This window comes from Ovis canadensis, chromosome 2 (genome assembly GCF_042477335.2).
Source record: "Ovis canadensis isolate MfBH-ARS-UI-01 breed Bighorn chromosome 2, ARS-UI_OviCan_v2, whole genome shotgun sequence".
Taxonomy (NCBI): Eukaryota; Metazoa; Chordata; class Mammalia; order Artiodactyla; family Bovidae; genus Ovis; species Ovis canadensis.
Genome location: NC_091246.1, coordinates 49,543,982 through 49,565,514, shown reverse-complemented (window position 1 = coordinate 49,565,514; position 21,533 = coordinate 49,543,982). Strand labels below are relative to the sequence as shown.

The following is a 21,533-nucleotide window of genomic DNA, read 5'->3' as shown; positions in this document are numbered from 1 at the left end:
AGCCCATGCAGCAACAAAGACCAAGCGCAGCCAATATATAAATAAATTAATTAAAAAAAATACAGTCTGTATCTTATGCTTTTTTCCTCCAATTATTTCTTCACTCTGAATTCTTTCTTTACGACTGTAGCTTGCAAACTGAATTATGTGGGTTAAATTTATTGCTATTCAATAATGGTGGTGGTGGTTTAGCCACCAAGCTGTGTCTTGCAACCCCATGGACTAGGGCCTGCCAGGCTCCTCTGCCCGTGGAATTTTCCAGGCAAGAATATTGGTGTGGGGTGCCATTTCCTACTCCAGGGGATCTTCCCCACCCTGGGATCCAAGCCATGTCTCTTGAGTCTCCTGCATTGGCCAGTGGATTCTTTACCACTAGTGCCACCTGGGAAGCCCTAAGAATCCTGGAGTAGGTGGCCGTTTTCTTCTCTAGGGAATCTTCCTGACCCAGGGATAGATCCCATGTCTCCTGCATTGCAGGAGGATTCTTTAACACCAAGCCACCAGGGAAGCCCCTTGCTATGCGATTAACAAATATTTTCCAATCGTTCTTTCAATTCATTTTGACGGTGCATCCCTGGCCCTGTTGCAGTTCCATAACCTAGCTTCTCTGGCTGCTCAGGGTTCCTTAACATGGCTGTGCTGAGTTGCGGTTCCAGCAGAGCACAAACATTCCCTGCACTGCAGCTAGTGAGGAAGAGCTCATGTGGCCCTGACCCTCCAGGAACAGCGAGAGGAAATGAGTGATTACAACAGCTGGTGACCCACAGACACTTATCCAGTGCCTAGCATAGTACTGAGCACTGGACTCGAAGTTAACCCTTGCCCTGCCTTATAAGCCAGGACTGTCACCACCCCAGTGGATCATAAGCTCTGCCAAGAAACTTTGATTTGCCCTCTGGACATCCCCAGTGCCTAGGACAGTGCTCCATCAGCGGATTTCCCCGACTGTCCAGTGGTTAAGACTCCCAGCTTTCACCGCGGTAGGGGTGTCAGGGTGTGGTTGGGGGTTGGGAGGGTGTGGTTAGGGAATCTAAGATCCCGCTTGCCGCGTCATGCAGCAAACAACAACGAAATCCCACAGATTTCGCTTACCTGAGGAAGCTGCCACCATGTATACAACATGCTGGCAAGTCTGCCGCCTCAGGTGGCCTGACAGACACTCCCCCAGAGGATTCCCTCCGACTCAGGCTTTCGGCCACTGTCCCTTATGAAGAGTTAGTAAAGTTAGTTTCCCCTGAAACCACCTCACCAATGAAGCGAACCTACAGAAGCTTCAGGAACTCTGGAGTATAGTCTCCAGTTCTAGGTTCTTCTTTAGAGCTTAACTTCCTCTCCTCACACGCGTAGCCTCACACTCATAATGCCCCAGCTCCCACGCCGGCCCCCGTAGGCGCAGACTCGGAGTACACACTGGCCTGCAGCGCCTAGTTTAGGCAATGGTCTGGGGGTGGACACCCGCGGCAGGGCAGGGAAAGTGGAACTGGGCAGACGGCGGCAGGGGCCTTGTCACCGGAAGCGCAGAGGCTGGTGGTGGAAGTGAGCATCAGAGGCACTGGGGCCCGTCGGTGGAGTGAGCGTCCAAGCCGGTGCTGAAGCTTTTCTGAAAACGCTCGTCTGTGACTCAGAGAGTGCTTCTTATTGTGAGGAAAGTGGAGACAATTATTCTGTTGAAGGAACTACAAACAAGTGAAGCAGAGAAGCCCCGAGGCCCTTGGAGATAGGAAATGAGGCCAAGAGAAGAGGCTGGAGGGCAAGGGAGCACGAAGTGCCTCAGGGAGCAGGCCCACCTTCCCCAGGGGCTCGCTTCCCCCAGACCCTAGACAAGGGCAGCCCCACCTCATTCTGCCTGTTTTCTGCACGGGGCTCTGGTTGGGACCTACAATCCATCTAGACACCTCTGATGAAGGGGACAGAAAGGTGTGTGTACATATGTGGAGGGGGGCAGGGGGCGGAGGGGAGGGCGCAAGACCCTCGGGTGGTTACCTATCCTTCACAATGAAGAGCAAGGGCGAGAAGGTGAACACTGACAGAAGGGTGGAAGGCCAGCCAGGTCATGAGCTCTCCTTTTCTTCCTTTTTAAAAAATTACAGCAAAAAATACGTAAAATTTTACTATTTTAACCAGTTTTTAAAGTGCACAGTTCAGTGGCACTAAGCACATCCACAATGTTGTATTGATACACCCATCACCATTATCTAGTTCCAGGGCTTTATCCTGACCCCAAAAGGAAATTGCCTACACATTAAGCAGTGCCCCCCCCCCCCACCATTTCCTCAGTCCCCAAATCTCAGCTTTCCATCCCTATGGATTGACCAATTCTGTACTTTTCATATAAATGGAAATCACATACTATTGTGGTCTTTCGTGTCTGGCTTCTTCTTTACTTGGCTTTTTTCAAATTTCGTCCATGTTGTAGTGTGGATCATTACTTCTATGGCTGAACAACACTGCATTGTGTGGTTAATCCCACTTTTGCCTATCCATTCATCTATTAATGGCCATTTGGGTTATTTCTACCTTGTGGCTATTGTGAATTGTGCTGCTATGAATATTTGCATACAGGTTTTTGCTCAACTATCTATTTTCAATTCTTTGGGATAGGAGTAGAGTTGCTGGGTCATATGGAAGTTTGATATTTATTGAGGAACCACTTCCCCTTCTTTTTACAGATTTTCACAGACTCAGGAGGCTGGGACTCAGAAATGAGCTGGAAAAATGTTTCTCAGATTTTGGATTTCACACACCTGTAAAACTAAAACTACCATTACCACCATCCCCACCCTTCAAAGTAATGGGGACTTGTGTCAGGAATAAGGCCAACCTCATAAAATGAGTATATTTCAAGTCACGTAAACTCTTTGCCTTGTACTTGTTTCCCTATCACCTCCACCATTGGGTCATTTGGCAAACACTTGCCTGGTCCAATCTGCATCCAAAGTCTGAGTTTCCCTCTCCAGCTGCCCTGGGCTTGAGCAGCCTCTGGGGGCCCATCTGGGGGGTGCTCTCCCTTCTAGGTGGCCCTGGTCCCTGGAATGTTCTTCCTCATGGAGAGTTGGTCCTACTCCCATGGTCTCCCCAGTCTTTGCTCCCCACTCTGGGGGTCTCACAGACATTGGCCTCATTTCACTTGTTTTGGGACTGGGACCTATGCAACTTTCTGTTTCCCAAATGCTCTATAGGGCTGAACACAGCCAACATGAGACACTTGAGAGCAGAGGAGGTGGACATGAGGGAGTCCCCCAATTTGTGAAGATTCTTAGCAGAAACAAAGAGAATCTCCAAGCTGTATGGGTGTGTGTGTGTGTGTGTATGTGTATACAGTATTATAGTATTTCATAAACACCTCTCCTTCTAGAAAAAGTTGTGAACAAGCTATAAAGACTAACAAAGTTTTGTTTTGTGGTTGGCTTGGCTTATCCCAGTTCAACATTTCTGTGTGGAAAGTCAGCAATATAGCATGGGGAAAATTCAGAGCTGAGGGCTGCATTCAAATCAAACTTCCCCCATTACAGGGTGACCTTGGTGAGGTTAATATGTGTGCCACACTCACCAGATTGGCGGAAAAGGGATTTTAAGGCAGACTCATGAGATTACCATGAAGGTGAGGCTACAGAAGTGCCCAGCACACCATAGGTACTTGCTCCATAACAGTTCTCACTGGAAGAAATTTGAGCAGCATGTTATAGCTTCTGTGAGCAAAATCAAAGTGAGAAGACATTATTTCATATACATTTGGTAAACAAAAATCCTTCAAAGAATCAAGTCCCTGTATGAAAAAACAATAACAGAAAGAAGTGTTTGATGGTAAGGAACATGGGAACACACAGCACGGCTGAAACGAAACAGTACTTTGGTCTCTTACCAGAGGATCCAGTGGCTCTGCTGAGGTCAAACCCTGTCCCCACCACCTGGACAGTGGGAACAAGGTCTCCCAAAAGATGGCCATGCCATGTGTCCGTGAGCCCCAGGGAGGCAGTTCCAAGGGGAACTGGGAGGGACCTTACACGGAAGGGAGTTGGCTCAACCCAATGGGCAGGAAGGACCCTGAGGAGGGGCCCTGGGAAGGAAGCTGAAAAGGGGACTTACCACCTACCTCCCCTAGGGAGGAGATTCAGTCCCTGGCTGGTCCTGCAGAATTTGGTATCGACTTCAACAGGGGCTTCCTCAGTGGCTGAGGGTAAAGCGCCTGCATGCAATGCAGGAGACCCGGGTTCAATCCCTGAGTTGGGAAGTTCCCCTGAAGGAAATGGCAACCCACTCCAGTATCCTTGCCTGGAGAACCCCATGGATGGAAGAGCCTGGTGGGCTAAAGTCCATGGGGTCACAAAGAGCTGGACACGACTGAGCGAGCTCACTTCACTTCAACAGGGAAAGAATCAGGTCTCTTGATATGCTGAATAGGATCTGTCATCTGATTATCTCGCCTGAAAAAAGTACAGGTGGTGCTTTACAACACCTCCAGTCTGGGCTACAGAATCTTCCTAGGAAGGGTCCCAAGCCCTTGAAATGTGCTTTCTTGGAAGGTCAGTGTAGATGTCCACAACTGTCTAGCGCGGGTCTGGCCTGCTTGGCAGTGTCCATAGGCAGCTCTGAGGCAAGAACAAACTGGAGGGGTTTCCTGCTTCCTTTTTGCCCTGGATCGGCTCCTGCAATCAGTCTGGAAGGCCTTCCTGCTGCTTTCTGTCCACCTTGGTGGGAACCCCAGTGACATAAATGCCAGTCGGCCACAGCTAGAGGGTGGGGATCCACCTCCAACCCTCACCGCTTCAGGGCTCCAATGCCAGCGAAGCCACCCAAGCTGCGGCTATCTGTGCCTGGATGCTGCTGCTTCTGGCCTCACCCACCTGGCCCGACTACACCAGGGCAAGCAGGAGTAGGCAGAGGGATTAACAGACAGAGGATTTCAAATAGGCAACCATCGTGGAGATTTCTCACATCTGGAGAGCTCCACATAGTGTGAAAAGGGTCTTCACCTTCATCTGACCCTCAGAACACTCCCCCCTGGGAACCAAAAGGGAAACCGAGGCCCAGGGAGGGGAAGAAACACAGCACCCATTAAGATGAGGCTGAGCCAGAACCCAGTGCCAGGACTGGCTGTAGATTCGGTGCTATGCGTTCAAAGAAAAGAATCAAAAATTGGAATGACAGGTATCAACCCTGGGATTTCTTTGGAAGGAATGATGCTGAAGCTGAAACTCCAGTACTTCGGCCACCTCGCGCAAAGAGTTGACTCATTGGAAAAGACTTTGATGCTGGGAGGGATTGGGGGCAGGAGAAGAGGACGACAGAGGATGAGATGGCTGGATGGTATCACTGACTCGATGGACGCGAGTCTGAGTGCTCTGGGAGTTGGTGATGGACAGAGAGGCCTGGCGTGCTGCGATTCATGGGGTTGCAGAGTCAGACACGACTGAGCAACTGAACTGAACATACCCGACAATGTTTAACCCATAAATGTCATACACTGCCTGCCTTCACACACACTGTCCCCCCAACTGGGGAGCACTTTCTCTTCCCCACCTGGCAGCTGTGCTGACTCACCCTTTTGGACCCAGTCTTTCGAACAGGGCGCATCCAAGCCAACCTGAGCTGTCACCCACAATGTCCTCACCTTTATGATGATTCCTCATAGGCAACTATGTGCTTATCTCCTCTAAGATACTGTGGATTCTTTGAGAGCAGAGGTGTTTTTCATCTCTGAATGCAAAGCACAAGCAGAGGATGGGCACAGGGTAAATGCTCAGTAAATGTATGGTTAATGAAAAAGTAAATGTCCTCTTGCAAAACTTGTGGCCTCCATGTAATGGTCTAGTGCTGAAGCAAGGAGGTGGGAGCCTTCTCCAGGCCACTGGGGACAGGGCTCAGACACGCAGCACTTGCCAGACAGCACACTGTACCAGCACTGGGAAATGATGCTCTGACCCTGCAGGAGACGCCCTGGATGCAGAACCCCCTGAGCAGGATCCTGCTCAGATCCTCTCCATCAGAGGATGCCCTCACCATGATGTCCCACTGCCAAGCAGAGAGCTGCTGGGATGAGGCAGTTTACCAAAGACCCTGGCCCAGCTGAGGGCCTTGAGTGCCCCCCTGGGCCCACCCCCAGCTGCTGTGAGGCCTCATGACTGCTGCTGCCAAGTCACAGCAGGGTCTCCCTGACAGTGTTCAAGGGACACTCTTGCAAGAGTGCTGTGAAGCAGCATTCTGTGATCAAACATGTGGGAAATGCTACCAGTCATATTGACTCAATGGACATGAGTTTGAGCAAACTCCAGGAGACAGTGAAGGACAGGGAAGCCTGGTGTGCTGCAGCCTGGGTGGCAAAGAGTTGGCCATGACTGAGCTACCGAACAATGATAGTATGACCCCCTTGAAGAGGGGGTCTCCCACGTGTGGCGTTCTAAGGATTCTGAGGTGTATATAGCAAATATTATGTGACTGGGTTCTGGCCCAGTATCTGCCTAACCTATTAAATACAGAGCCTCACCCCCACTGTCACATATACATTCCCTCTCCCTTTATTTTTTATAAAAAAAAAAACCAAACCTGTTAACATTCTACGGAAATAGGGTTTCAAGGAACATACTTTGAGAAATGCTGATGGGTCACGTCATAGGGCCACCAGGAAGTGGGTGACCATGGTCCAGAAAGGGTGCCAAGGATCTCTCGCCAACCAGTCCACAAACTTCCCGGGAGGAAAAGACTCAGAACCACCAGTCCAGTGAAAAAGATGAAGGAAGCAGCTGCTGTGAGCCTGTTTCCCATCTGCCAAATGAGAAGGAGCAGACTATGTGTCTGGGGTCACTAGATGAGACCTTGGAGGTGTGCATTTGTGGAAAGCTGACCCTCAGCACAGCTCCTGCGTGTCACACAGATTCCATCAAACTTACCCAAGTGACAGCTGTGCACAGGAGTGATGAAAAGGGCAGGAGAACAGCGAAGAACGGACACAAAGCTCACAGCACCTAACTCAGGGGTCCACGTGTATTTTAGGGACAAACAACCCTACACATACTGATAGGCTCTGATGATATGAATACATTAAAACCATGAGAATCCCTGGTGCCTCTAGCCCCAGGAGTCTATGAGAGTCGGCAAAAGCATGGGCCCAGAAGCCCACCAGACGCAGGTCTCAGCCAGCTCCGTTCCTTCCTGGCTGGGGAACTGGCCTGCAGCTCCACTCCTCTGTGTCTGTGTCCCCAGCATTCAGGATGAGGTTAAACCATGCCAGCCCCCAGGCTGGTGATGAGGAGAGATGACACTGGAGTCCAGCAGCTGCACAAAATAGGTGCTCAATGATTGTGTCTCCTTAGAGAAGGTTGGGATGCGAGGAACACTTATAAAGGCATCTGTCAGTGATGTCTAAAACAAAACTTCTTTCTCTAGTCATGTGGGAAGTTGGCTTCTACAGGTGGGAGGATGAGAGGATGAAGGAGGAATAGCACCTGCTGGATCAACGGACGGGAGGGAGAACACGATGAGACTCCAGGAAGCACGGTCATGACTGCCTCTAGCCAGCAGAGGGGGAAGGGGCGCTCATGGCCAGGAGAGGGAGAGATGAGAAGCTGTACCTCCTAAGGAGACCAGTATGCAGCCAAGCAGAGATCACAGTAAAGGTGACAGCTCTGCAAAGGTTCCCACCCACTGTGCATGTCCTACAGATCAGGTACTTGATGCACGCTGGCTCTAAGCACCAGCAGAGAAGCCAAGTTACCTGACCCTGGCCACACAGCTGGCCAGCCACAGGGCTGGACCAGAACCCTGAGCCTGAGTCCAGGGCACACACTCTTTCCACTTGTCCGTGCTCCCCCTCAGGACAGGACCATCCATTCACATCTTCTCTTACTGTCTGGGTCCTCAAGGGTGGGGACTGGATCTGACTCATCTCAGCACCCCCAGCACATGGCAGAAATGCAGCAAGTGTTGGTCGAATGAATTACATGCTTGACAACATTTCAGACATCTGTTGGACCTAAAAGTCAAAGTCCCTTTCCCAGAATATGACACAGTAGAAAACTACACTAGCTGATTCCCTCCTGAGGAATGTGGCTTGAGGAAAAATTCCAAATTCGCCTAGAAAATGTGAGCACCTAAGTCCTTCTACAATGTAATATAAGAGTCTTCTGCTCCCACTCAAAGTGGAAAAGCCCTACAGTGTTATGGGGTGAGCAGCGTGTAATATCAGAACATTGTCTTGCCTGACCACAGACAAGGAGACTGAAGGTCAGGAAGGAAAAGAGATTCCTCAAGGTGACACCTTGGGCCTCCCCTGTTTTCCTATATAAAAGGCTGCCTTTGAAAGAAAGAAAAATGCATTCAACATACACATCCTGAACAGCTGTTGTGTGTTGTCTGCAGCAGGTGCAGAGACGTGCTAAAGCAGAGTCATCACACAGAACAGTAAGGGCCCCCAGTGGCTGGAGGAGTGAGTTCTGTGTAAGGGAGCTGAGAAAGGCTTCATTTATTTGATAGGCGACATTAAGGACCATTAGGGATATGTTAGAAGGTCTAAGGGAAGATATGGAAGAGTGGCTAATCTTGCCCCCAAATATGTGTTCCCCCATCTAAGTACAGAGTTCTGTATTGTGAGGCCACTACCTGAACAGTGACTACACTTCCCAGTCTCCTCTGCATCCAGGTGGGGCCACGTGACTATGAGTGGCCGATGGGACATAAGATGGAGGAACCAATGGAACGTGAGCAGTTAAGAGCAAGACAGCTAAGAATTGGTTATATGCCTTCTTCACCATCCCCTTCCCCTCTGCCAGCCAGAAACAAAGACTCGGAAGCTCCCAGGAACGGCAGAGCCACAGATGAAAAGAGCAGGGTCCCTGAATCACCATGTGCTTCTGCCAAGCAGAAGCAGCCAGACTGGACTTCATGGGAGAAGAAGTCTCTACCGTGTCGGACTTTTGTTACAGCAACAAGCATCATCAACTACTACAGCAGGGAGGGGGAAATGGGTGTTTCGAGACTAAGGCACAGTGGTGTGTCAAGGCATAGTGTGTTTCAGGGAATGGGGAAAGTCTGATGATGGCGGGAGCATCGGCCATGTGAAGAGGATACTGAGATTCAGAAAGCTCACGCTGCTGACCACAAGGAGGAGGGTCACGTACAGGGATTGTTTCCAGGGGCCCTGGTGTTGCTGGCGCTACTCTCGAAGGAAGAGTGGAAATTGTGAATGGTTTCCTGTAAAATCTGTCTCTCGCGTCCCTGTGGAGGAAATTGAAAACAGACACAGAAAGTCTTGTTAAATCTTTTAACCATTAATTCAGTTGACACAGCCCTGTTAACATTTAACTCATACTTGAAAAACCCATGGGTGTCTTGGGGAAAACAAATCACCTAATTGAAAGAGCACTGGGTTTAATAAAAACATTCTGAGTTAGCACCCACAAACACAGCATGCCAGGGCTGGAGAGCCCCCCAAGATGCAGAGGTCCAATCTCCCAGAGAAGGATGGGCAGCAGAACCCAGAGAGCAGGCATGACTTATCCTGGGTCATTTGGCCCAGAAAGGACATCTCCTACCCTGCCCTGCTCTGTGCATATTTCCAGACATCATATTTCCAGGGAATTTTCCAGAAGCCGAACTTTCTGATACAGACTCAAGAGTCTGAACTGCCTTGACTCCCCCTTGTCCAAAAGATGACAGGTCTGTCTCCATAGTGATTCACTTCTCACCCCATCCTTGCAGATTCCCCTCCTAGTTGCCACCCTTTACACACACATTTTAAGATGGGAAAAGAGGGGGGATGCGGACATTTCTTTAAGTCCAAACAACATCTTCACTGAACACATAACTGAGAAGCAGTAATACACAGAGATTAATAACAGAGACTGGACAGCCTGGGTTCAAATCCCAACCCCTCCCATTTACAAGCTGGGTTACCTTGAGCTAGGTACTTCATCTCTCTGCAACTTAATTTCTATAAAATGAAGATGATAATCGTAACTCAAAGGGTGCTGCTGACACTGGGCTGTGGGTGGGTAGCAGGAGGTTGGCATGTCCTGACCTCAGAGGGCACCAGTGTAAATTAAAAAAATTTATTTTTAAACCAACAAATACATGTGGTCAAAATCTAAAGTAAAATAGACAGCCATTGGGAGTGTGCTGTATAACACAGGGAGCTCAACCCGGTGTTCTGTGAGAACCTAGAGGGGTGGGATGGGGTGGGAGATGGGAGGGAGGTTCAAGAGGGAGGGGACATATGCATGCCTGTGGCTGATTCATGATGACGTATGGCAGAAACCAGCACGATACTGTAAAGCAAGTATCCTTCAATACATTTTTTAAAAAATAAAGCAAATTAAAAGTGAATAATCTCTGGGAAACTATTCCCTGCCAAGAGTAGGGGGGGTAAAAAACCTGCCAAACATGACTAGACCTTAACCTCCCTCTTCTTTCATTTCATGGACTGCCACTTCCAGATCCCCAAGCAGGGACCTCTACTGCTGATGAGGCTCCTGGACACCCGGAAGGGCAAGAGGAGTCCCCCTTCACACGATCCATCCCAGACACCTGGAAAAGTGCCTTCAGGATTCCATCAACACACACCTAAAGGCTATGGGGCAAAAGTCAGAACATCAGAGGTGGGGTCAGAGGACCCCGAATCCCTACTCCACCACTCACTCTGTCCCAGGGGTGAGCCCATGCTGCTGAGTTTCTACATCTGTAATAGGGGGAAGGCATTGCATGCTGGTGCTGTGATGTGGCTCAACCTGAGATGAGTGGGTGTGACACTGTGCAAACTGCAGAGGGCTAAAAAATAAATAGAGGGGATGACAGCCATGTTATTATTAGACCACCTTAGCCTTAATTGCTTGAGAAATGAGGTCAGGGTGAGACAGGGTTCCAGCGCGCTCCTAACCTCAGGAGTGAGCCGTAGATGATGAAAACCATAATCGCTCCCCGCATCCACAGCTGATTGAAGCTGATAATGATAATTGCCCTTTAAAAACCCCTGGCTTCAAAGGACCATCCAGATAATTCTCAAAAGAAAAAAGCAAATGGCCATTAAAAGTAGAAAAAAAAAACCACGTTCAGTCTATCTAGTAGTTAAAGAAATGCAAATTAACACAAGGCATACTTCTTGGCCTATCAAATTAATAAAAATTAAAAAGCAAATGGATAGTACCCAGTGCTGGCAAGGGTGCCCCTGGAACTTATATCCACAGCTGGTGCAGATGTTTAGTAGCTCTTTCTGGAAGGTATTTCAGGATGAAGTACTATGTACCTCGATTTAGACTTTTTGACTCCATAATTTCACTTTTTTTTTTTTTAGATATCTATTCTGAGGAGATAATTAGAAAAGCTCATACACGAAGTTGCCCACTGCAGCACTATTTATAAAAGTTTGGAAGTCTACATAGCCAACAAGTAGGGATTAAAGAAAAATAATTTTAGTATATCCTAGCAAATTTATTTTATTATATTAAAAAAGAGTTCTTAATGACATGGGTAACTGCATATATTTAACATTAAATGCAGTAAGTAGAATATAAAATTATAGATTTAAATTTATCTCAGCCACTTTAAGAAAAATACTCAGCACAAAACACTGCAGAGTGATCTTCCCAAATACCAACAGTGTTGGCCTCTGGGTGGCTAGATTGTGATTCCTTTGTAAGTTCTTTTCCCCTTTCTGGTACTGCATAAATTTAGTACAACGAACATACACAGCTTTGATAATCACAAAAAAACAGGAATGGAAAGAAGCAACGGCTTAGGACCAATTAAAGGTGAAACTCCGGCTATCATTTCTGGTTAACCTTCTCCAATATACCACTTATTTGAAACTAACAAACTAATAAGCAGACTCAGCTTATTCGTAACTCGAATACTGAGGTGGGTTCATCAGGAAGTCAAATGGCTTACAGGTTGAGGGGCCACACTGCTTTGCTAATATTCATATGGCTGAGCCAGGTTTTGGGTGAATATTCATTAAGACAAAATTTTTTTTGGCTAAAATATTCAAACATTTTTGATTATGTAAGAAACACATTTTACATCACAACCCATGTAAATTGATGCAACTGAAACAAGCTTTAGTGTTCTTACCTGCAGAGAATGTTGATATTTTCTACTCTATTCTATTTCCCTTGTTAAAATGCTGCTCATGAACTACTAAAAAATTTATTCCACAAGCCCCCAGTGTGTTGTGGATTGCAGCTAGAAAGACATGGGGGCGAGGGGGCAAGGAGAGCTGGGCTTATCCTCTCCCACGTGTCCTGAGTTCTCAGATACGTACAGAGTATTTGAACCACAGTGGGTACTTTCTTGGCCAAGGTTGGGTTTCAGAAGTAAAAGGATGAACGTTAGGAGAAGCTCATGCCCTGGAGCAATCAAAGAGACAGGAGTCGGGGTCAGGCAGGTCCAGCCCAGAAGAGAAGCGGCCCCGGGCATACAAAGAGCTCTTAGAAGCCACACTCAGTCTGAGAAATACTTTGCTCTTTCTAAGAAGCAGCACAGACTTGCAATGGTGACCTAGAGTAGGGAAGATACACTTGCTTTTGTGACATTCAGCTTCTCCCAATCACATCTTTGCTCTCAGATACAGTTGATACACATGGTCCTCATTTCCACAGGATTCTGTCTGGCACAGCTGACCCTCCAATAACAGGGCTATTACAGCGATCGGTTCAGATCAGCCTCTTCCCTTTGCACCAATCTCCATGGGGAATCGCTTGACTTTGCAGGTTGGACACTGCCTGTGGGGAGGACATGGACGTCTTGGCATGTTGGAAGCATCTGGGATCTTTCAGCTGGGAGGTGGTCAGCTGAGGGCCCCAAGGAAGATCACTGTTATGGGTTAAATGTTTGTATCCTGTGTTGAAACCCTAACCCCTCAAGTGATGGAAGGTGATTAGGATTAGGTGAGGTCATAAGGGTGGGGCTCCCGTGATGCCATCTGTGTCCCTATGAGAAGAGATAAAGAGAGATTTTGCTTCTATTTTGGGCCACATGAGGAATTGAGAAGGTGGCCACGTGCAACTTGGAAGAGGAGCCTCACCAAACTCAACCACTCTGGCACCCTGATCTTGGACTCCCAGTCTCCATACTGTGAGAATTAAACTTCAATTTATAAGCCACCCTATCTAAGGTACTTTGCTTTGCAGCCTGAACTATGACAATCACCAACAGCTGTTACTCTGCTTCTCTTGATGGGGCCCTGTTTAGTAAACAAGGAGAAGGGGGAGGCCAATGGATTTGAGAGAAAACTATAAAAAATGTCCTAGTCTCTACAGACTTTAAGAAAAATATCCTCCTTTGGAGTGGGGCTCAAGACGTCGTATCATCCACTCTGAAGATGACTATTAAGTTGCCTAAGATTTGCAGACCAACCCTGTGTGTATTCTTTTTGTGATTCTGGACCAAAGAGGCCATGGCCACAGACGGCAGAGGGGAGGTTCCAGAAATGCTGGCAGTTATCACCTACCAAGACTCAGACCCTGCTCCAATGACACCCAGCTCCGGTCTTTCCACGCCCTCTAAGGTCCTTACTGGCCCTCCATATAGAACCTCTTTTGTCCTTCCTTTTCGACTGGTCTAGGCTTGGCTTTCCTCACCTCCATCCTCTCCTTGGCTCACACGTCTGGCCCTTGCAGGCCTGAAGAAGGAAGGGTCCTAACTCCTGAGCTAGAGCCTCCTCACTATCACCCACCTTGTCCTCTCACACAAGCCTCTGTGTACTTGACTGGGTTACCCCTGACCACGCTGGGAGCCCCAATCTGTCCCCTCTGGCCTCCTCTCACACCAGGTTCCTTGCGCTCCATGATTCAGCTACTTCTTTAGTTCTTTTCGTTAATTAATTTTTTTAAACTTTGGCCACACTGCACAGCATGTGGGATCTTAGTTCCCTGACTAGGGACTGAACCCGTGCCTCCTGTAGTGAAAGCCTGGAGTCGTAGGGACCACCAGGGAGGTCCCCTTTAGTTCTTTAAATATACCACACACGTCAGTGCAGGCCCTGTGCACATATGCTTCCCTCCGCCTGTACCCTTCTTCTACCCCTGGGCCAGGTGGTTCTTATCTTCCTTCAGATGGCGGCCCTCCTGCCCTTCTCCAGGGATGTCTGCCAGGCCCTTGCCTTACCAGGCCCCACCCTCTCACTGGGAGCTCTCACAGCACAGTTTGCCTCTCCTGTGCAGCTCTCCTGCCCTTCTCCGGGGATGTCTTCCAGGCCCTTGCCTTACCAGGCCCCACTCTCTCACCGGGAGCTCTCACAGCACAATTCGCCTCTCCTGTGCTTATGGATTACACCAAGACAGGACAGCACACAGGTCAGGACAGACACCGGGTTCTAATCCTGGCTCTGCCACTTACTGACTGGGTGATTATGGGCAAGTTCTCTGACCTCTCTGTGCCTCAGTTCCCACATCTGTAAACTGGAACCAACTTCAGAGGCCTTCTGTCAGGGTGACATTAATGACTAGACGTGATGTGCTCAGAGTGATTCTCCATGCTCAGCACTTACACATGGCAGAGAGTCAAAGGACAGTTTTTTCATGAATAAATCAATGGTCCAAAGACTTTAGTGCTGGCTTCGGGTGATCCACCCACAGTAAGCCACCCTAAGGTTTCTGTTCCTGGGATGAACCCTTCCCAGCAGCCAAGACCTGCCCACCTCCTGCCCTTCACGTCTAAAGGAAGAGCAGAAATGGTGCTGGTCTGGGAGTCAGGACTCACAGTCCCTCTCGGAGCCTCTGCTTCCCTCTCTGTAAAGTGAGGCAGTGAGTGTCCTGGACAGGTGACCAGAATCAAGGAAGAGACCTTACAGAGCAGAAAGAACACACAGCAAAGACCTGCAGGAAAACGCTCAGGCTCACAGACATGGGTAGCAATGCCAACCACAACATTTGGAAGGCCCACTTCACAGCCTTGATATTGTTGGTTAGTCTCTAAGTCGTGTCTGACTCTTTTGTGACGCCATGGACTGTAGCCAGCCAGGCTGCTCTGTCTGTGGGATTTCCCAGGCAAGAATACTGGCGTGGGTTGCCATTTCTTTCTCCAGGGGAATCTTCCTGACCCAAGGATTGAATCTGCATCTCCTGCATTGGCAGGCAGATTCTTTACCACTGAGCTAGCAGGGAAACCCACCCCACAGCCCACAGACAAGCAAAACAGCGATGACAACAACGGCAATAAAACCAGCCCCCAACCTGAGTGGGCCAGGGCAAGGTTGGGGAAGGGTGGCAGGGCTGGCTGGAGGAGGAGCTGCCTCCATACAGATCCGCCCTCCCCATCCCCAGCTCTGCTCCTGGGCTGAACAAGGGAAGTGTAAGGGTACTGGCCGCCCAAATTAACTACGGAAATGTATGTGAAGTGATCTGTGAATGACAAAATGCTACATGGATATTCCCTTGCTATTGTCACTACAGGTCTGATCAATATTTTTGTGCCTACCCGGCAACATATAGGCAGAACCATAAAAGTCACAATCTCTGACATAACCTCATGTTGTGGAACACAGCCTGAGGAACAAGACAACAGAAGAAAAAGCATAAAGGCAGAGAAGTCCACTCCGGTACTATTTATAATGGTAACATCCCATTATTGCCCAGTGAGTGAGGAGCAGTAAGGCAAAGTGTGAAGAAGCATCATGTAAGCAAGTATATTGGTTTGGCCAAAAACTTTGTTCGGGTTTTTCAGTAGGCTGCTATGGAATAAGAGACAAAAAATATCCAGCCCACAGTAGAAGAAAAGGCAGAAGGCAAAGGAATGTGAACAGCCCAAGAGCAACTGTACAGCTGCAGAGTGACCAGTACCTCGCTTCTGTGTTTTGCTTGCTTTTTGCGTATGTGCCTTTGGGTGGGGGCATTGCTAATCTTTAGCTTTAAAGCTGACGACAAAAGTGTAGGATGCCAACAATGGCAACAGCGACTGGCAGATCTCTGTGTGCCAGGTGCTCTGCTGAGCATCTCAGTCCTGGCAGTCAGCCCATCACCCCCACCCTCCAGAGCAGAAAGCTAGGCTCAGAGAGGGGTGCGACTTGCCCAGCGTCACTGAAAGTGGAGGAGCTGGGTCAGCCTGACTTGGGGGCCTGTCTTCATCAACTTCCACTGTGCTCCATAGGGCAAAACTCAGCCCTGTGGGTTGAGATGATTGGAGGGAATATTTAAGCAGGATCTAAAGAGAAACCATCTTATGAGAAGAGAGGCCTGGAAAAGGAACAGACATACTGGAGGATAGTGACCCACTGGCCTTGAGAAGTGTGTGAGCGGGCCAGCCTCCACCAGGCATGTGGGGGAGACAAAATCAGACCATGAAGGTCCTTGGAACACCAGCGCCAAGGATCCTAGTGAAGCTCTCAGCTGTTTGAAACAGAAAAAAAAAAAAGACTGGGAACAATACCTTGCCTGCATTCAGTTCAGAAATTGCTGCCAAAATCTGCTGCCTGGATCCATCTGTCTTAATACCCAGCTCCTTCAAGTCGCCGTCGGTGAGTGTGAGGAATGCTTCCATATCCACCTGGGGAGAGAGAGGGGGATTTGCTACCATCTGCTTGGTGCCACACCTCTTTTTTCCCGACCACAACCGGACTATCATGATTATGAGCTATTAGTGCTTATTAGTAGTGAATTAATGATGATTTACTACTTTCAATTCCCGGCTTTATGCTGAATGTTTATGTGAAAATATCATTAAAAACAAAACTCTCCTCAGCTCTTACCCTGGAATTTTTAGAAGTGCATTCTGGAAAGACTCTGAAAACAAAATAAGTAAGGGAAGTCTCTGAGACAGTAATCTGGGTGACCAGAGTGGTAGAAAGCCAAGTCCTGCTGATAGAAAGTTCATGGCAATGTTGCTGCACTTTGAACAGTATAGGATACTGTACAGAAAATATGAGTATATGGCGGTACTCACCGTGTTTACCCCTCAAGGACAAAAGAGATGTCTTGTGGAAAGACAGAGTGAGAAGAGAAACAAGCAGAAGCAATAAAGGCAAGAAAGACTGGAGAACCGAGGCAGAGACGGGCTCAGAAAATGGGCATCTCAAAGCTGTTCGACCCCTGGTTTTTACCGGAGAAATTCTAACATTTCTGGCATCCCTGCCGGGGCCTCAGCTCCAGGAGAAGTTTCTCCCCTTTCTTTCAATTTTCATTTTACTTTCCTGGATTAAAAAAAAAAAATCTTGAACCAAGTTTGAGTCAGTGGGGAAGGGTCTGCTCCCGCACCCAACACCATGCTCTCTCTGAGATGCAGAGAGGGCCCCTGTGATAACGATAAGCTCCCTGCATCTCTCTGGGCTTTACAGATCACAAGACACTGACAGGCTGAAGGAACAGGTGACGTGGTTTTGATGGAAAACACCTGCCCCCTGACCCTACTGGACACTCCCCTCCCCCCACCATCCCAGACCTGAGGCAGAGACCCCACCCCCAGCCTGCGTGTGGGTCCCCATGGCCAGCTCCTCAGAAAGCATGGAACACATGAAATATAAGCATGCAGCCATCTGCAAACAGTAAAGATTTTTTTGATGAGAAAAACTGCCACTGAAGTTTAAGGCATCGAGAAGGTAGGAAGGACAGATTGGATAGGGCAGAAAAGCAAAAAAAAAAGGAAGAAAGTCGTGGCACCCCTGACTTCTTCTTGAACCGAAACACATACTCCTTAACTGGGTCTCAAGCTTGCTGGAGACAAGGAGGGATTCTCATGCTACATTAACTGTGACCGTTGTCATGTACTAAACTGGGCACTAGAATGTTCTAAGCCAGTGACTGTACCCTGGTAGCTAATGGGCCCACTGACGAGTTTTATTTCGCTGACAGTAAAAATTTTAACATCTTATTGAGATGTAATTCATTTACCATACAATTCACCCATTTAAAGTGTAAAACTCAATGATTTTTTAGTACAGAGTTGTGTGATCGTCACCACACTTAATTTTAGAGCATTTTCATCACCCCAAAAAAGAAAACCCGTACTCATTAGCAATCACTCCCATTCTCTCCTCCCCACATTCCCTGGCAACCACTAATCTGCTTTCCGTCTCTACAGATCTGCCTATTCTGGACATTGCATATAAATGGAGTCATGCCATATGTGGCCTTTCGTGACTAACTTCTTTCTCTTAGCACAGTGTCTTCAAGGCTCATCTGTTTTGTAGAGTGTATCAGTACTTCTTTCTTTTTAATGGCCAAGCTACATTCCAAGGTAGAGTGATAACACATTTTATTTACTCATTCATCAATTGATGGGCATTTGGGCTATTTCTACCTTTTGGCTATTATGAACAGTGTTGCTGTGAACACTGTGCAAATGTATGCTTTCAATTATTGTGGGTATATACCTACCTAGGAGTGGCATTACTGGGTCATATGGTAATTCTCTTCAACATTTTGAGAAACTGCCAAACTGCAGAACAGTAATTTTTAAAAATGTGATTGTGAGTGCTTTTAGGATTTTGAATGAGAGCAAATAGGAACTCTCTTAGACTAATACAGACTCTTTATGTCCAGATACGTAACAGAGATTCATTAGAATTTGCTTTTTACCTACTTTAAACCTAAAAACTGGCTAGGTAATCCCCTTCAACTAAAGGAGAACAGAACAGACACAAACTTTACTACAGAGAGTAGAGCTCAAAATTACAAAATTTTATTATAACACAACAAGCCAGAAGGTCCCCAGGATTTCACTGTTATGAGTGAGCCAAACGTGCTGAACACAAATTCTATTTCTTCAGCCATCTCAATGAAAAAGATCAATCCAGGCTTAAAGAATAACAACCTACATATTTAGACAACTGTTTTATGCTAAGATTTAAATGGACACTCAAAAAGAATATTCTTACCTCTTGCTCCTCAAAAATGGGCTGATATTTCTCAAGTGATAATTTCTTAAGGATTCCAGTCAGTTCATCTTCAAGAGGGAAAGAATGTAAAATAAGATATTTTAGAATTTGGTAAAATTGCCTCAAGAGTGATCTTCAAACTTTCATAAAGTCGTGGTAATCTTATTTCAAATGAAATTCTACAAGAAGCCCCGACACAGAAAGCAGATCTGCACTGCACTCCTGGGGTGTGGCTGCAGGTGGGTCTCGAGCCACGTGTTGGTCATACCCCTCCCTCGGGGCAGGCTCCCAGCATTCCCCAAACCCCAGATCGGGCTGTGAAGACAGAGGTGGGGAGCTTCATGGCTAGGCTCACTCTCCAATGGCTGCAACCACCAAGTTCTTCGAGTTCTAGCTTCTGGGCCTAAAACCCTGCACTCTATCCCAGAACAATTTTAAATTATGATTTCTCAACTGCTGTTAGCTACACTCGGAATAAACACTAAGACTAGCACCCCTCAGCTAGACAGAGAAAGACCTGGAGAGAATAGGCAGGTGGGCCTCAGAGTCAAGGTTTGGTTTAAGCATTTGGAGACTGTGGGCTTCCTGAAGAAAAGGCGGGTCTGAGTGGAACAGGAGAGCCAGATGGACACAGACCAGGGGAAAGCAGAAGATCTAGGGTATCAAGTTATCAGAGCAGGGAGGGAGACAGGGAAGGAGACAAGACCAGCATCTGGGGGGCTTAGAGAAACATCCATTCACACGTTCAAAAGGAGTTTACCAGACTAGGCACTGGGACTCAACAGGGACCAAAACAGACCACAAGCAAGCTGACAGGTCGGTAAGGAAAAACAGAGCAGGGTGGGACAGGTTGACAGGGGATGTGAGAATGTTGTTTTATAGAGGGTGGTCAGGGAAGGTCTCTTAGGAGGTGACATTTTAGCAGTAAATGAAGGAGTGAGCTGTGCAGATACCAAGGCAAAGAGCACCAGCAGCATCCAGGCAGAGAGAACCGCAAGTGCAAAGGTCCTGGGGCAGTGGGTGCAGCTTACAGAAGAGTGGACTGGAGGTTAGGTGGTCAGAGGTCCACTCATTCATCATCCAGCAAGGGCTACTGTGCCTACTACTTGCTGGGAATGCAAGTACAGACAGGTCCCTGTGGTAAAGGAACTCAGTGTGACTGGGAAGATATACTGAAGGGGGTGACGGATGATGCCCCGTGCTCACCATCAGGCACCCTGTACTGGATACCCATTTGCTCTTAACAACCCCACGCGGCAGACCCTGTTACTGCTCCCACTACAATGAGGAAGTCACAGAAAGCTGGCACCATATCTTAGGTGAGATCACACCACTAGTCCACAGCACAGTGGGGATTCAAACCCAGTGGTTTAGCTACCAGGCCTGTGCCACACGCCACTCTGCCACCTCTCCCACAGGTGGTGAGCACATGGTGAAGGGCATGACTAAGGGGACAGAGAGGACAGCCGACCAGCCCAGGGGACCAGAAAAGCTTCACGGAAGAGCTGCTAATGAGCAATGGTGTTATGAGATTAAATGAGTCCCAGCCCACACATAATCCATTATAGATTCAGGACACCTATAATGCTGTTCCCTCCGTGAGTCTCTCTTCACATTTGCGTGCTGGCTTTCTGGGAGGGGGAATGTACACATATATGTAGACACGTAACCTTACAGCAGATTTTACTCATGTAAGGATGTATGTGCACAATTTATATATGATAATAAATTACATGATACTCTATATTATAAACTCCATACAGCCAATGCCTTCATTGGTTATCAGGCATTTCACTGAATGTCTTCACTGATTTTTGCATCATTCTTGTAGCCAGAGCGAATGAGTAGAGTTCCTACATGAAGGCTTGCTGATGCTTCTGTTTAGGTGAAAACGTGAGATGAAATGAAACAACGAAGACGAATGTTGGAACTTCATGTGAGCAACTGTGCTCAATCAGATAAAAGTTTTCAAATCCTGGAAGACTATTTAGACTATTTTCTCAATTTTCAGTGCTGGAACAGCTATAGACATGATACTTTGAGGTTTAGCCTGCATAATTAACATTGTCTAGATGATATCCAGATGATCAATAAAACATTAACTCAAGTCCTGGTGGGTATTTGCTGATTTCCATGGTGTAAATACATCACCATGGCTGATTTCAACCTGCCAATGTCATGTTCCTAGAAACGGAACTAGGAAAGACGCAGAGAAGTAACACATCAGTACACAGTATTCCCACCACGAAGGAAAAAGAGACATAAAGAACTTCAAGAGCACAGATATTAGAATGCAGTAAAAGATTAGAAAATAATATATTTTGATTTAAATGCCACATACCTTAACATGTAGCATAATCAGCTTAATTATAAGTTCATGTAATTTGACTTGTCTTTTTTAACACATATTTTTGTTGTTGTTGTAACTTGACTTTTAACAGCTGTGTTTAGTTGCCAGCTTATATGTTTCCTTGGAGAAGAAAATGGCAACCCACTCCAGTATTCTTGCCTAGAGAGTCCCGTGGACAGAGGAGCCTGGTGGGCTGCTGTCCATAGGGTCACACAGAGTCAGACACGACTGAAGCGACTTAGTATGCATGCATGCATTAGAGAAGGAAATGGCAATCCACTCCAGTATTCTTGCCTGGAGAATCCCAGGGACAGAGGAGCCTGGTGGGCTGCCGTCTATGGGGTTGCACAGAGCCGGACACAACTGAAGCGACTTAGTATGCATGCATGC

At 47.5% G+C, this 21,533-nt stretch overlaps 1 protein-coding gene across 6 annotated transcripts in view; it reads right to left on the bottom strand.

Moving 5' to 3' along the window:
• Positions 1-6,492: 6,492 nt before the first annotated feature.
• The window catches only part of ANKS6 (ankyrin repeat and sterile alpha motif domain containing 6), a 51,316-nt gene continuing 36,275 nt past the window's right edge, over positions 6,493-21,533 (bottom strand). For 2 of the 6 annotated variants that reach the window (XM_069576081.1, XM_069576082.1), the window contains exons 13-16: positions 18,794-18,861; positions 16,351-16,467; positions 9,114-9,210; positions 6,493-6,762 (exon numbers count right to left, since the gene is read on the bottom strand). In XM_069576081.1, coding sequence (XP_069432182.1) covers positions 6,608-6,762; positions 9,114-9,210; positions 16,351-16,467; positions 18,794-18,861 — 437 coding nt within the window. In that variant the 3' untranslated portion in view covers positions 6,493-6,607. Of the gene's footprint in view, positions 6,763-6,963; positions 7,446-9,113; positions 9,211-16,350; positions 16,468-18,793; positions 18,862-21,533 lie in introns of those variants that run through there. The other 4 variants (XM_069576083.1, XM_069576086.1, XM_069576084.1 and 1 more) reach the window with 2 other exon arrangements.